Here is a 16,398-nt window from a genome sequence, read left to right on the forward strand (position 1 = left end):
TGCGCTCCTTATTCATTCAAAATTTAGCTTTAAGGTCCTTAAAGTCTGAGATGTAGCGACTGGAAATGAAGGCCAAATAGTTAACTGGAAGTGATGCTGGTCAGAGGCTCTAAGTCTGTGTCTGTTTAGTTTTTCTTCAAAATGACAGTTTGCTGCTTTTATCAAAGCTTATAGAAACCTCTCTAACATGTCTGCACATTTAGCCTGTTTGTAATGTGATTATATCTGTTCTTATCATTATGTTTTACCAGTTTAACGAGGCTGTGGGGGGTCAGCACTTGTTAAACCTGCTCTGTCTGACTGAATCTATGATCAGATACCGAAACAGAGAATTTCAAACACACAGCTCTTTGTTTTCTCCTCAGAAAGCACGATGCGGAGGCTTTGTTGGTTTTATATTGTACTCATGTATTTGCAAGTAAAAGGGCAAATTATTAATATTACAGTTCATTCATAAACAAGTTTATATCTGATCAACATGAATCAAACATATTTCTAAGAAATGCACATCAAAAACTGGATGAATCAGTAAAGTTATCTAAGATGAAAACAATAAAGATGAACGATGGAAACTCTTTGGGTGACAGAAAACTTGGCCGGGTCCTGGTTCTGGTTCTGGTCCTCAGAGTTCGCCCTTCAGGAGCTTCTTGGCTTTCTGCATGTTGCTGATCACTGAGGGAGAAACCAGCAGCAGTGAGTCCCTGAGCAGACTGCAGATCACACACATGCAGATCACACAACACTTACACAGGTTGATGTCGCCGGTTTCATAGGCGTACATGCGGTTAGCGTAGCGCCCGTTGATGTCTGCCCTCACAGTCATAGAGGGGTCTGTGGAGAGAGGAGTGGAAGCAGTCAACAACTGGGAGCTTTTACTATAAACACAATTCCAAAATTACATTTCCATCATCGCATGTGAACCTAAGAGCAGTTTGATCAAAGGCGTAGGTTTGATTTCAACTTTGGTCTGATGTCATTGGTCTTATGCAAAAATATGCATGCTCGTTTTTTATGCTTAACGTGAAAATTAGGGTGTGTTTAATTTAAAGGTATACTATGCAACCGGTGTTGTTTTTCCAGCGAGGCTCCCCCCAGAGGGCGAAAGTAAAAGTGCACTGTCGTAAATATGCTCAGCTGTTCTCCTGGTTTCTCCGTCAAGCTAGGCGCTGTTGTTTTGAGCTTAGCAGACAGGCGAACGCAACGAATCACCATGTCTACTGCTGTAAGTGACTATTTTGTTCCAATTTTCGAGGTTGAAACTTTAGCATGTTTTCATACATTATTTTCTTGCTGGTTCCGCCATGATAACTGCACAAATATCGCCACTGTGCTAGCAACGAGCATGCTTTTAACTGGGGGCGTGTAGCAGTTCTCGCCGTAAAGCAAGACCGACTCTCGCGATGCACAAGACTTCTGAGCCTGTGGGTGCGGGCTGAGGGCTCCTGCAACTGCAAGTGCGGTATTTCCCCTACAGACCACCAGGGCGGCCGAGAAAACCTTTGTTCAACCTGAAATGACTCATTTAATCATCCAAAACGTTATGGAACACATTAATTAACTGAAAAATGTTGCATAGTGTGCCTTTAAAGAGAAAAGCAGCATTTCTTGCTACATTTATACAAATTTTATCAGCGCTACACACATTAGATGCTCTGATGAATGAGGAAATAGGACTTTTTCCACTTTGGAAAGGTTTGGATTTGAAATTTGCAGCGACTAAGACAGTAGGTAAATATGTGCCTATTTAACAGAAATATGTCTGTTATGTGCGGATTTATACTTTCTTTTAGAAGATATAGAATTGTGCAGAGGTAAATCAAACTTCTTCTCCCTGTCACAGTCTTGGTTTTGTTATGTTTATTTAGAGTATTCAGTCTTACTTTGCTTCTTGTTTTAGTGTCTAATTATTATTTTGTTGTTTTCTTGTTAGTTCCTGTCCTCCAGGTTTTCCATTTGTTGTCCTCTGCTGCCCTCTTGTGTCCTCTATCCCTAGCTCTGTTTTCTGCTCTGTCCTCCCTTGCTGTTTTCTCTGTCCTGCCAGCACCTGTTGCCAATTTCCTCGTCAGCTCTCTCTTTGTCTCTGTCCCCTTTAAAAGCCCTCCCTCTTCAGTCCTTGTTTTCTGGATCCTCGTCTTACATCTCATCAAACCTCTGGTCAGTTCTCTGTCGTCCTTCCTTGTCTCTTCCTGGTTCTTAGTTTTTGCTTTTTCCCTGATGTCTCTTAGATTCTGGTTCTTAAGATATTTTTGTTGGATTTTTGACTCCTGCCTCAGAGCCTGTTTACCAATTAAATCACTTAATTCATCTCAACCAACTCATCTCTGCATTTGGGTCCTCTAACCAACACCACCAAATCATGACACTCCCTGGCTTTTAATCATGTCTAGGTGGACATTTGGAAAAATTTTATTTTATATTTATTTTATTCTAAAATGTATTTTAATTGAAACATTTATCCTGTTATATTTTATCTCCATTCAATTTTTCTTTTTGTAATGTGTTTATGTATTTTAAGCTTTCAGTTTTTATATTATGTTACTTAACTGTGATTCTGTACAGCACTTTGGTCAATCCTGGTTGTTTTAAATGTGCTTTATAAATAAAGTTTTAGTTGAGTTAAGTATTGTAAATTATAAACATGTTATTCACATCTATTTTTGGTAGGGACAAATAGGTCGGTCCAAAATTTTGGTGGACATGTCCCTATGGTCCCTATGCAAACCTACGCCCATGAGTTTGATACATGAACGATAATGTTTAGAGACATAGAGCCAAATTTATTTGCTATTGTTTTGAGTTATTGTTTAATTGTTTCCTCTGTGACTTTACTGGATGTAAAATTGACTGTTTGATGTGATAAAAAGCATAAAGCTGAAGGTCTGAAGTAAAGCAGGCTGAGCCAAAATGATCCGAATGATCCGGGAACATTTTAAAATAGTCGTCTAATTAGGCAGAAAAGAACACATTTTATAAAAGGACATTTGTTAAAGTCCGTCTGGATTAAAGACACTGCATTTGAATAAACAAGATTTATTTAATATAAATATTTATAAATGTAACAGAACACTGCAAAAAATCCAAATCTAGATTAGTAATTTTTCCTTAAAATAAGTGCATTTGTTCTTGAATTGAGGAGGTAAAGAGACATTTTGCCAATGGAACAAGACAATTTAGATTTAAAATAAGAAAACACAATTGCATTGTCTTATTTCAAGTGAATATTATCTAATTATCTTATTTTAAGGCTAAAAATACTGATTCCACTGGCAAACTATCTCATTTACCTAATCAAATTAAGGGTAAATACACTTAATTTAAGACATTTTTACTTATTTCTTGATCGTTTTTACAGTGCAAGACCTCATGCAACCAAGTTAGGGAACAGATTAGACTATAAATATCTTTGTTTTAATCTTTAGAGTTTCTTGCCTCATCTGACGGAAACTCCTGGTTGAAGATTAACAGCACAGCTTTTTATTCTCACTTCATCAGTTTCTTCAAAGTTATACTATTGTTTACTCAAAGGAAGGACAAACTGCTTCTGTTTATTCAAGCATATCTGCTCTCCAAAAACTACACTTCCTACCTGAAAACACAGTTAAATCATTTGTTAAGAAAACTTACCAACAAAGAGGATCCTTGGGACGTACTGTCCATCAGGAGACAGATGCTTGTCTGTGGTTTCATACTGGAGGAGAGGAAGAAATTACATCTGAGAGCTTCAGCTTTTCCAGGGTGGCCATGTTTGAGCAGTGAGACAACCTACCATTAGATTGAGAACGATGAAATCCTCATCCAGGGTTTTCTGGATCTCGTTGTTTTCGGAGAAGACCTTTTTCAAGGCTGCAACAGGACGGGGTTTCATTGAACAAAGCAGGAAGTGGAAGGCGGAATGTTTTCTCCTCTGCTCGGAGGAAACGCTTACCTTGGCTGTGTGGACAGTCCTCCAGGTGAAACAGGACCATCAGCGGCTTGTTCCTGAAAGGTTGGAACATTTGGTTGATTTCTGCAGCTCTGTGCTCTGAAAAGCGGATGAACTGTTTCTCACCTTGACCTGGACCAGTAGAGAGCCTCTTCATACGTCTGCGCCCAGATTAGCTGGTCACCCCATCCTGGAAACACGGGGCAGGGTTAGAATGTGTCAGAGTTCAGCGTTCGTCGCCTGAAGGATACGCACCTCTGGACAGGGTCTGTGGGACCCTCTTGCCGGTCTTTGGGATGTATTTGGCAATGGTGGAGGAAACGACCACCAGCATCAACACAACAGAAAGTACAGCCTTCACCATCTTTAGGGACTAAACTGAGCGTAGAGAGAGATGAAAACAATCAGACATTTTTAAAATCAAATCATAAAAACTGGAAATATCATCTTTTACTCATAAATAAATTGTAATTCCCTCCTTATGAACATTTTTAACTAAACGGTAGAAAAGCAGGAAGGAAAACCTCGGGCTCTCCTCCAGCAGAGCGTTGTTGTGCCGTTGCCATAGTTATGAAGACTCACCGACCCCATCATGGTGTACAGTTTAAAACATTTTCATCTTTACCTCCTTTATTTTTTACTTGAATCAGCATTTCTAGGCTTATCTATAAACTATTTCTATAGAAGCAGCTTTACTGACCTTCAAACATCTATTTGAATAAAGTTTAGCTGGTTAATCTGAACAGGAAGAAAATGTTTAAAGCTCTTTCCTTCAGTTGAAAATCGTTCATAAAGGCTTACCCTCCTGAGTTGTGACCGGTCTGATGGAAGCTCACGGATCTCCTGCATGCTACAGCTCACCTGTTCCCTTTTTAAGCACCTGTTCCCTGAGGATCCGCCCCTCTTCCTTCTCATTGCTCCCTTTCTTCCCTTTTCTCACCTGGAATTTACGGGAATTACTGAACCTTGTTGCAAAAGTTGCTGCACTGCAAAAACCTTCTGAAAATGAGTAAAAATGTCTTAAAATAAGTGTATTTCCCTTTAATGTAAATAGAAAAAATAAGATTATCTGTCAAAGGAATGAGCATTTTATCCTAAAAATAAGATAATCATATATTATGCACTTCACTGAAAAAGCTACCTAGAAATAAGTCAACATTTCTTAAATTAAGTATATTTAGCCTTAATTTAAGCAGGTAAATAAGCTTATTTACCAAATGCATGAATATATTTTTACCCTTAAAATATAATAATTAGATAATATGTACTATAAGACTATACTATAAGACAATGCAAATGTTTTTTTCTTTCTAGTTTTAAATTTAAATTGTCTTGTTCCATTAGGTGTGTCTGATTCACCTCCTCAATTCAAGAAAAAATTCACCTATTTTAAGAAAAATAGGCTTATTTAGATTTAAATTTTGTGACATTTCTGTCTTTTTCCTCAAAGATAATGATGTTTAGTCATAATTAAAGGTTTTCTGTATAAATAAATAGTGAATATAAAAATGTAAAGCAGTGCTTCCCATCAGGAAGCCGACGGTTCAGTTCCTCCATCGAGACAAACCTGTCAGTTTGGTTATTTCTACAGGATATCAAATTTCTTCTAAATTGCAGATTTCTTTATTTTTGCAAAAGCAAACAAAGAAAATGGGGGGGGGGGTTAATTTAAGGACAGGGGAGCTGAACGATTACTGCTTCATATCCTACTTTCTCAGTGTTGAATGTTGCTCTCCAGGACTTACTGCAGACCTGTGGGGACTGAGAGGAGGAGCTGAAGCACATTTGAATGATGAATCAGCACTGGAAAGGTTAACTGATAACTGGTTTTTATGTGATTTGCATGTTACACAAAGGTGCAACTCAGTACATATTTGCTGCGGAGCAGAGACCGTTGATGCGCCAGGGAAGACGGATGCAGACACGTCAACCTGGATAAACAAGACTCTCTCTTTATTTAGAAGTTTGATGTTCTTGTTTACGTCCACATCTTTTAACAAGTTGGATTATTCTAGTTTACATCCAGCATGCCAACAGTTTGTTCAAATAGCCTTCTGGAAGATGTCATGAATTTATGAACAATTATAGTTAGTTTCTTCTTCTCTGACATGTTTTTCCTGGCTGCCTGAGTCCTCCCTGCTGAGAGAAAGGAAAACCTGCAGCCTGATAACCACATTTACCATGAAGGCTGGAAAAAAGCTGCAACTTTAGGAGCAGCTCCTGCACCAACCCCTCCCACTGCCGCTGATCAATGGCTGCGTTGTTCTTTCTGGGGTTGGAGGGAGTCACTGGACATCCGATCTGCCTTTCACCGACTCTCTCCTCCTTTCCTCCTGTGATGGAGGTGACTGTAGCTATGCTATGTCTGATTAAAGCTCCTCCGTTTCTCTTCATATAAAGATAAGAGATTAAAGTTTTCATAAAATTTCTCCCTCTGGTTTTCGAAAAAAACGAATGAATTAACTTTTCTGAGCTGCTTAAAAAGCTGAATTTACACCTAAACCACTGTAGACGATTAAAACGGCGGAGAAATAACAGAACAAATAACCCCTCGCAAATCTAACCCCTTTACAGGGGAACAGAAGACCTCGCCTGTTCAGCCAGGACAACAATTCCCTCTAACTACCCCCCTTTCAGAGACATAGACAGGTATGGGGCATTGAAGGCTAACAAAGAACCCAAACGACCCCATTCCAAAGGGCGGGACCCGTTCGTCTGTTTCTATTTTAATGTTTTCTAAACTAAACCCAGGCTTTGTTGGGCTGCTGGATAAAACCTGGAACTAAACGCTATTTCTGACATTTTGAATTGAAAAAACTTCCTGGATGGAAGAGAAACGTCTTCAAACTTGGAAACAAAGTCCAGTGGATTGATTTTTAACTTTTTTTGGAACAGAAAATGTCTATAATTTATGGGAGAAGATGACTGAGGAAAGTGGAGCGGATGGTATGAAGATGAAGATGGCAGAATAGATGTGACACAACATGGCTGACAACCGTTTCAATTCAGTTCATTTATCCATAATTTATCATGAATAATGATTATTTCACTTATTTATTTAATTCATGTATCTGACATAGCAGAAACTGGACTGCTTTTTTGTGTTTTTGTTTTTTTTTTGGGAATTTTTTTTTTATTACTGCTGTTCAAAAAAGACCTATTATTTTCGAAAAAAAAAATAAATAATTTGAGTCATGTTTGAACTAATGGAGCTTAGGCTGTGTTTTACTCACCCAATTTTCATTTATATTTTCACCTGTAATTTGGGCTTACAGTTCCTCAGATATTTTCTTTTCCATTCGGGTATGCAAAATAGGGGGGGTTACTTCAAATGAGGGAGGTGTTAAGAAGTTAAATCTGTTCTTATTTCCTTCTCATCCACTATATATACTTCATGCATCTTTTCCTCCTTTGTGCAACTTCTTATTTATTACAGCTGATGTCACAAGGGCATTTCTCCATTGTGAGATCAATAAAGTTTTATCTGATCTAATCTGATAACACAGGTTATTAGGGGTCGCTTTAAAGAGACGTTTCAGTCAGATTATCCAGTCAGATTAATGGTTTAAAGTTTTCTATCTAAGGAAAACCAGCAGATTGCATCAAGTCACTGACTTTGCAGGATTCTCCTCCTGGATGAGCAGGTAGAGAGAGTGGATCAGCATGCCCAAAGTCGGAACCTGGAGGTCCGCTGTCCTGTGGGTGTCAGAGGTTTCTCTGCTTTAGCACAGCTGATTCTGATCAATCATTTATCGGCAAAAACCTGTTAATCAGCTATCAGTGAATATCAGCTGTGCTGTAGCAAGGAAACCCCTGAAACCTGCAACAGAGTGGCCCTCCAGGACACACTTTAGGCATGCCTGCATCGTGCCATTCACTCTACAGCAATCCCTTACGTGGTGCATGCATGCAGCTACAGTGGGGAGGAAAACTCCCTCTTAATAGGAAGAAACCTCCAGAAGAATCTGAACCAGGCTCAGTGTGAGCCGCCTTTTGCCGAGGCCGACTGGGGTTCAAGGAGACATAGAAAAGGAACATAAAAGCACTGAGCAATGAATCGGAAGGGAGTTTTTCCTCTCCACTGTCGCTACAAGCATGCTTAGTCTGAGGGATTGCCTTCCAGTCAATGAGTCGATGTAATCAACTGGTTTAGATAGAAAACTTTGAATCAATTTGACTGGATGATCTGATGAACTATAAAGTGCCTTCAGATGACATGTGTTGTGAATTGGCCGAATAGAAATAAACCGAATTGAATTGAATTCTTTCTATTTAAGCACTGATCTATGAATACTTTCTATTTTAGCTAAGCTAATGGTAAACTAGCTCCACAGGTGGCTCTTACTGGGAAAGAAACAGTCAAGCAGACAAACTGCTTGAAAGAATTAAACTATTTTAGGACTAAACACTGAAAAACAGGCCCAACTCCATCATCTCTAATCTAAGGAGCAGATTGCAGCTGATATTTCTCTCTAGGATGGAGTCACAGCCAAACAGGAACAGACCAGATGAAGCTATGATCAGATTTTTACTCTAGCAGCCTTCTTTAATAATGGAGATAAGAAATCATATTAAAACAAGCATATGATCCATGTTGGAGAGTTGGAAGCTGGAGATATGCAGGCTTCCTCCTCCATTTGCCTGTTTGGGTTCTTCAGATTCATCTGCGTTTTTACAGAAGGTTCTGATGAAGCTCTTCCCAAAGCAAGGCAGAAAGTGAGCTGAGTCGTAACAGGATGCGGAAGCTGTTTAGTGCTGAGGTGTCCCGACTCTTTCTTTCTGTCCGTTTTATTGTGTGTTTTAACAGTACTACGGTCAATATTTGATTTAGCGGGCTTGGTTATGATCTTTACTATTAACGTTTAACATTTGTCAGCTGTACGCAGTCCCGCCTTGTTAACCCGGATCTGATGCTGTGTGGCGATGGACAGAGAGATAAAGACAAACCGGGGTTGTTCTGCTGCTGCCCAGACTCAGCCGGCATTTCTGATTGGACCAGAGCAGCTGCAGGGTTCATCTTCCTGCTTTTATATGAGTCATCTCCTCAACAAAGTACAAATACTTCTTTACCTTAATAGAAATATTGGCTATTTATACTTTACTGGAGAAATTATTCTTTAGACAACTTTTTACTTCTCCTCCTTACATTTTATACATAGACTCATTCGTTTTGTTTCATTTAAGCTCATTTTCATTACAGCCAATTGGTATTTAAAGAAAATAAAAACCATCAAAATAATTAAATAGTTTCATCCAGACAATGAATTTCTTTGTGGTTGGACTCGGTGCTGCCCCAACTTGTTGTTCACCACATACCAAAATAAATAGTTTTTCAAGATGATGCAAAGTTAAATTTGACTCTGCTACCATTAGTTATAAAACTAAGAATCTGTCCTTAACATCTTTTCCTGCATTACTTGATGCAGGTTTTATAAAATGTGTTGTCGTTTCTACAAAAAGTGTTTTTAAACAGTAGGATTTAAACTTCTACATGAGTAATAAACACCTCTGCTCCTGAATAAACTCACTGACTCCATTCAAACATTACTATTAATAAATAGAAGACTGTTTGCACAAATATTAGTCCCAACGAGGAAAAACATGAGAACACCCAACTGGAAAGGATTAAAGGAAATGTTTAAAAAAAAAGGAAGACTATCATTCTACAATGAAAAACACTGGAAAATATTTAGTCTTCCTGAGCAATAATTGACTCTACAGGCCTCAGATGGATCAAAGTTAAAGGGAAGGAGAGTAGATTTGAAGAAGGTTTGGGGGGGAAGCAACAGTTTGGAGGCCTTTCTAGGATCTCTATAAAAGAAGAAAATGGCGGCACAATAGTTTTCACAGCTATGATGTGGTGTCTTTGGGAGAACATGATTGCTCAATCCCAAACCAGCTCCTAAACACTAACCCTGAGCACTAACACTCTGTTTGAGCTTTTCTGCTGAGGGTCCGCCACATTCATTTCCCTCCCAAACCATGTGTGAGGGACCGAGCCAGCCAAGCATGAGGACACAGCAGTGATTGGTTTTATTTCCCCAAAGTAACAATAATCCAAACAAAGATTTTAGGGCTCTTAAAAGAGGTCAGATGAAGAGATTAACTAAGGGCAAAAAAACATCTACACCAATTTAACAAAATTAACTAAACAGTTAGCTTAAGGATTAAACTTAAATGACAATCATTAACCTCTTACACCCTCAGGGGGTATAAATAAATTTCTGCCTGACAAAAACACACAAAAGTAAATCACTTATAGCCTCACAGCTATTAGATTTAAGAAGAAACTTTTGGTACGTCTGTAAAGGTAAGATGTCATAGAATGGTTTTCTGGTGTCAGCACCATTGTAGCTTTGACCCTGCCTGAAATATTAGGGACAAAATACAAAATATTTTGCATTTTTTGAACCTTGCCAAAATTTTCTTTGAAATAAACATTGCAAAACACTACCAAAATATTATTTATAGCACAAAAAAGTAGTACAGACTTTTAAATCTAAATGTTGAGTAAAAATATACCAAATTTGGACTCAATCAGATGAATCATATTTATTTTAGAATGGTATTAGTGAGAAATTTCTTAGGCGGAGAGGCCATTTTGGCACATTTATCCATAAATGTCACCAAACTGTGCCAAATATGTTTTTTACATCAATACTGGGGGTTTGTTAAAATTACGAGGTCACGTAGCAGCTGGACCCGCCGGTGGGTCCGTAGGGTTCTAGGGGTTAAGAAGAAACTTTTGGTACGTCTGTAAAGGTAAGATGTCATAGAATGGTTTTCTGGTGTCAGCACCATTGTAGCTTTGACCCTGCCTGAAATATTAGGGACAAAATACAAAATATTTTGCATTTTTTGAACCTTGCCAAAATTTTCTTTGAAATAAACATTGCAAAACACTACCAAAATATTATTTATAGCACAAAAAAGTAGTACAGACTTTTAAATCTAAATGTTGAGTAAAAATATACCAAATTTGGACTCAATCAGATGAATCATATTTATTTTAGAATGGTATTAGTGAGAAATTTCTTAGGCGGAGAGGCCATTTTGGCACATTTATCCATAAATGTCACCAAACTGTGCCAAATATGTTTTTTACATCAATACTGGGGGTTTGTTAAAATTACGAGGTCACGTAGCAGCTGGACCCGCCGGTGGGTCCGTAGGGTTCTAGGGGTTAAGAAGAAACTTTTGGTACGTCTGTAAAGGTAAGATGTCATAGAATGGTTTTCTGGTGTCAGCACCATTGTAGCTTTGACCATGCCTGAAATATTAGGGACAAAATACAAAATATTTTGCATTTTTTGAACCTCGCCAAAATTTTCTTTGAAATAAACATTGCAAAACACTACCAAAATATTATTTATAGCACAAAAAAGTAGTACAGACTTTTAAATCTAAATGTTGTGTAAAAATATACCAAATTTGGACTCAATCAGATGAATCATATTTACTTTAGAATGGTATTAGTGAGAAATTTCTTAGGCGGAGAGGCCATTTTGGCACATTTATCCAAAAATGTCACCAAACTGTGCCAAATATGTTTTTTACATCAATACTGGGGGTTTGGTAAAATTACGAGGTCACGTAGCAGCTGGACCCGCCGGTGGGTCCGTAGGGTTCTAGGGGTTAAACAAATTAACAAAATTAGCTGTTGATGGCACTCCCACAACACCAGAAAAGAAAGCACAAAATATATTAAGCAATTGGAACTAATGTCTTCAATATTGTCAAAATAAACGAACCAATATATTTATGCACTTATGTAAAAGTGGTTGTGTGTGGGGTTACTGAACCATGAAACCATCACAAACATGTAGAGGGTAGGGCCAGTGGACCGTCCAGCCCTTTAATAGCGAGTCTGCTGCTGAGTTTGAATCCAGGGGATGCGTCCTCTGAAGGCCAGATTTGTCGGACGATTACGTCATAGCGCCGCACGGAGGCCTGTTCGGTTTAGAAGACTCCTTGTTAAGCGGCCGACGAATGCAGCCTTCTTTTTGCCTGTTTTGTAGGACATGTTTGCTGTATCCAATGTAGCCTTGGGTATCCCATGATTCATCCTATACACTACTGTTTATGCTCTAAAAACATTCTAAATGACTTCGTTTCGAGTAAATTCTGGACGCTACCCACTCAGGACACTTGGAATACATTGGACGAGCAGTATGGAGGAATATTGACACGTTTTTTGTGGACTTTTATGGACCTTTCTGTCTCTGGCGCCATAGACCTCCATTATTTGAATGTCAGCAGACAGCAAGAAGCCTCCCAGATCTCCAGATGCATTTGAGATATCAAAAAAGTACTCCAGAGTGTTGTTCAGCATGGGGGTGAGTAGAAAATGAAGGCTAATCATGTTTTGGGTGTACTATTCCTTTAAGGTTAAACAGCCAAACAAAAAAAGAGGGCTGAGATATTTTCTTCCCAAATTCTTGATTTTAAGCAGTTAGTTCCTTCTTTTGGAGTTAGGCTTGCTTAGAGGACGCAATTCATTTCAGTAGACACAGCTAGACCCCGCATCATCAGGTGAGAGGCGTTTCGACAGGGCGGCCATCTTAGGTCAGACTAAGTTCGCTGTCAGAGACAACAAAAGTCAATTGAGGCTAATCCTACTTTATGACTTTAGACACTGAATCTGACTGAAAACCTGGTTTCACAGGCTACATGGGACCAACTGATTGATATAAACTAATTTGTAATTTATTACATAATTTTGATTTTGTATTGACAGTTGAAAAAGAGAATAAAACCAGATCCGGTGGGATTATCTTTTATTAGTTGGATTTTATGACAGGTTATCTTCATGGTTCACAGTTACTGTTTTTCTGGTGTTTAAACAAGATGATGAGCAGCAGATGGAAGCAGAGAAAAGTGCTTAAAATGCTCTGATTTCTAAAAGGTGTGAATGAAGATTTATAAAAATAGAGATCTAACAATATATTAAAACAATATATATTATATATGTAAACTTTAAATAACTATATCAATATTTCTGTATATTTAACTCAAAAAAACACATATTAAATCTAAATGTATATATTAGTATATTGAACTATAAATATATAGATATGACTACATAAATATTTGCATATATAGCTGTATTTGTGTCAGAGGCGTAGCCAGAACATGTTTATAAGGGTGGCCAGGCAATAACCAATGTGCAGTCAATCTCCACTGTTCCAACAGGAAAATTAATGAGCAAAACATCCATATTTTCTAAATAAAGACAAAATATCCTTTCCTACAGCCTTTACAAAAAAAAAAAAAAGATGCATATATTTAAATATTTACGTAGATAAAATGTATACTGTATACAATTCTTTCATGTTTGAGTTCTGGGTCGAACATCTTTTCCATTGTCATTAGTTACTTTTATCAATAATCATTCTGCAAAAAAAAAAAACTGTATTTATAAGTACTAATATCTGCATAAATTGATTATTTAAATACCTTTTTATTAAAAAAGCTAACTATGATTTCACTGAATACTCCTATATGACTTGCAAAGAGAAATCTTTTTCTCTTTACCCCATAAAACACAAAATGTTATTCTGAAAAAAAGCATTAATTCTGTACTTATCATGTCAAGTAAATGTTAATATATGAAAAATTGTAATGTTTTGAATATTCCACTTGAGAGTAACACTGTTGCCACCGTCTGTATTAGACAGATAAAATGGTAGGGGTGTCCAATGATGGGGTAAGGGTGGCCATGGCCACCCCTGGCCCCCCATCTAGCTCCGCCCCTGATTTGTGGTCATTACAATCCCTTTGAACATAAATCTGCTTTGATACAATAAGATCGCTTCCTTCTTCCTGTGTGTGTCACTGATCTCTATTTATTCCCTGGATTGCTGTTTGCCTGTTGGTAGTACAGGGTGGAGTGAAGCCACCGGCCGCCATATTGGTACTCCCTAGTTAGACCGGTCGCAATGTAAACGGTCTGTGCGCTACAGCATCGAACAACGATGATGTTCTCATTTTCAGAGGGACTTGAGACTTTTAAAATAAAGATAAATTCATCACTTTGACACAGACTGGCTGTTTTATAGCATCAGTAGATTAATTTAACTTCTGATAGAAAAATAGGTCCACCACATTGCATAGTCATTATGAAGTCATTGAAGTCTATAAATCAATTAATATAACATATTATACAAATCCATCAAAATAAAATGAATGTGTTAATGGAGCATAATATGCCAAAATGTGCCAAAAGTGCTAAATTTATGACATAAATGACTGTATTACTGTACACGTAATATAAATGTATTGATTACATTCCTAAGGTAATTACATATCACATATAAATTCAAGATTTCATATCAAGACTGAATTACAAGTAGATGTCTGTTAATGCTGTAGTATGTTCCTATTTACAAATTGTGCATGAATGATTCAGTTCAGTTTATTTCTATAGCGCCACAGCACATGTCATCTCAAGGCTCTTTACAGTTCATCAGATCATCCAGTCAGATTGAAGTTTTCTATCTATGGAAAACCAGCTGATTGTATCGACTCATTGACTCTTCAGCAATCCCTCACACTAAGCATGCTTGTAGCGACAGTGGAGAGGAAAAACTCCCTTTGAACAGGAAGAAACCTCCAGCAGAACCAGGCTCAGTGTGAGCGGCCATCTGCTGAGGCCCACTGGGGTTCAAGGAGACTGAAGCAGACATAGAAAAAGAAGCATAGATACAAAAGGCAACTGTCAACCAGCTCCACAGGCGGCCCCGTCCAGGAAACACACAGCCAGGCAGACGAGCTCCGAGCCAGCTCCCATGTCAGAGGATGAAGAGAACACATCCAGTTAGTCACAGTCAGAGAAACAAGACTACACTGGAAAACAGGCCAAGCTCCAACATCTAGAAACAAAGGTGTTGATGGCAGCAGCACAGCTGATATTTCTCTCCAGGATGGAGTCACAGCCAAACAATTATGCCATATACTTTTATGCTGTGTCTGTGCACTAGCCGTTAAAGATATTTAAGTTGCTTTTTTTCATCATTATAACATGTAAAATATTTCAGCACATGACTTTTCTAATGAGAAATAGAACAAACTCCTTTCTATTTCCTCTACTTTCTATTTTCTAACATTAGACCCAATGTCAGTTTCTAACTCAGTCAATGTCTTCCAGTCAGTCTAGATAGCCAGACTAATGTTAGTCTACAGACTAAACTATAGGATCCATCGGATGGATTTATTGCTTAGTTCATCCACTGACATGTGAAACGTCTTCCCACAGCTGGAGAACTGCTGGTTTTTGGAGTCAATGCTGCACAGAGAGGCATATTTATAAAGTGGGGAGTACCAAGAGGGCGGCCTGTGGCTTCACCTTTTTAGGTATCAGTAATCCAGTAAATAAATAGAGATTAGAAGTGTGTGTATATATGATAATAATAAAAAGATACACTTTGAAAAACAGTTTTGAAAGAAGTGCAAACTTATAAGGTCCAAACCCCTTTAATCAGACACAGCAAACATTTACCTTTCATTTGATTCAGAAAAAAAACAAAAACTCTTGACATAAACAAATAAAAAGTCATTTCTGGCTTTGAATAAAGGTTTAATGTTCTAAACAGAGCCATCTAGTGTCCGGACAGAGTCATGGCATAAAAGGGATAATTAATAAAGATATGGATGATTGAATAGGATAAAATTAAATAAACATTTTGATCATTAAATTAATAAATACAGAACTTGACTAGTTTGAATTTCTACTTGAAGGACGGAGACTTTCTGTGACAGCAGGCAACTTAACATCAAAGAGATTCATATGCAGGGCTCCCAAGAGTCAATCCTGGGGCCCTGATTGCTTAATCCCTACATGCTGCCCCTAAATCTGATTAAAATAAATAACCTCAGTTAGCATAAATATGCAGACACCACTGTAGGTCACCAGGTGACTGTGAATCCATTCCATTGATGGATGACTGCAAAGAGGAAATCAGAGGATGCATCAAAAGATGTTCCAGAGCAATAACTTCAGGAGATCTTAGATCTGGGTCTAAACTCAGGCCTATTTTGCGCATCACAATGTGATGAAAGCAATCAGATTTTATCCACCTGATTACTGGTCTTTAGTACTGTTATTTGAGTAGCTTTTGTTTTACTTTGTTCGGGGCGGTACTTATAACGTTCCCTCCACTCCATTTCCAGGAAGCTGCTGGTTCCTTGTTCATTTTAGCTCAGCTTAGCTTTAGAATCGGCTGCTGATGATTTTTTTCTTTCAATGTAATTTCATCATCGCTGCGTTTAGGACTGAATCTGGACGCCACTGTTTTAGAGATTTAATAACATTCCACACATTTTAGAAACTCGGAGCAGATATTATTAGTTTATAAATCATATCAAGGCTTTAGTTGTTGCCAAGTTGTTCAGCAGAATGAGTTCTCAGAGTTTGAGTTTCTTTGTGGTAATAAATTCAACCGTAAAACCTTTATTCTATATGAAAGTTTGAGGAGAAT

At 37.9% G+C, this 16,398-nt stretch overlaps 1 protein-coding gene across 1 annotated transcript; it reads right to left on the minus strand.

The window, feature by feature from the left end:
* Positions 1–383: 383 nt before the first annotated feature.
* Positions 384–4,842, minus strand: agr2 (anterior gradient 2). Its single transcript, XM_038285910.1, has 8 exons — positions 4,724–4,842; positions 4,178–4,300; positions 4,049–4,112; positions 3,926–3,978; positions 3,767–3,843; positions 3,625–3,688; positions 748–831; positions 384–672 (listed from the first exon to the last, which is right to left on the minus strand). Exons 2-8 carry the CDS (start codon positions 4,284–4,286, stop codon positions 623–625), a joined length of 501 nt encoding a protein of 166 aa, XP_038141838.1. The 5' UTR covers positions 4,287–4,300; positions 4,724–4,842; the 3' UTR covers positions 384–622.
* Positions 4,843–16,398: the final 11,556 nt, after the last annotated feature.

This window comes from Cyprinodon tularosa, unplaced genomic scaffold, assembly GCF_016077235.1.
Source record: "Cyprinodon tularosa strain WSP-4 unplaced genomic scaffold, ASM1607723v1 ctg217, whole genome shotgun sequence".
NCBI classification, from domain to species: domain Eukaryota; kingdom Metazoa; phylum Chordata; class Actinopteri; order Cyprinodontiformes; family Cyprinodontidae; genus Cyprinodon; species Cyprinodon tularosa.

Bases quoted from the DNA above. Each gene is read 5' to 3' on its own strand.
- agr2 (XM_038285910.1), bottom strand. From the start codon at position 4,286: ATGGTGAAGGCTGTACTTTCTGTTGTGTTGATGCTGGTGGTCGTTTCC. The intron at 4,113-4,177 runs GTGCGTATCCTT...CCGTGTTTCCAG, and splicing joins CCCACAGACCCTGTCCAGAG to GATGGGGTGACCAGCTAATC. The intron at 832-3,624 runs GTAAGTTTTCTT...CTCTCTCCACAG, and splicing joins CCCAAGGATCCTCTTTGTTG to ACCCCTCTATGACTGTGAGG.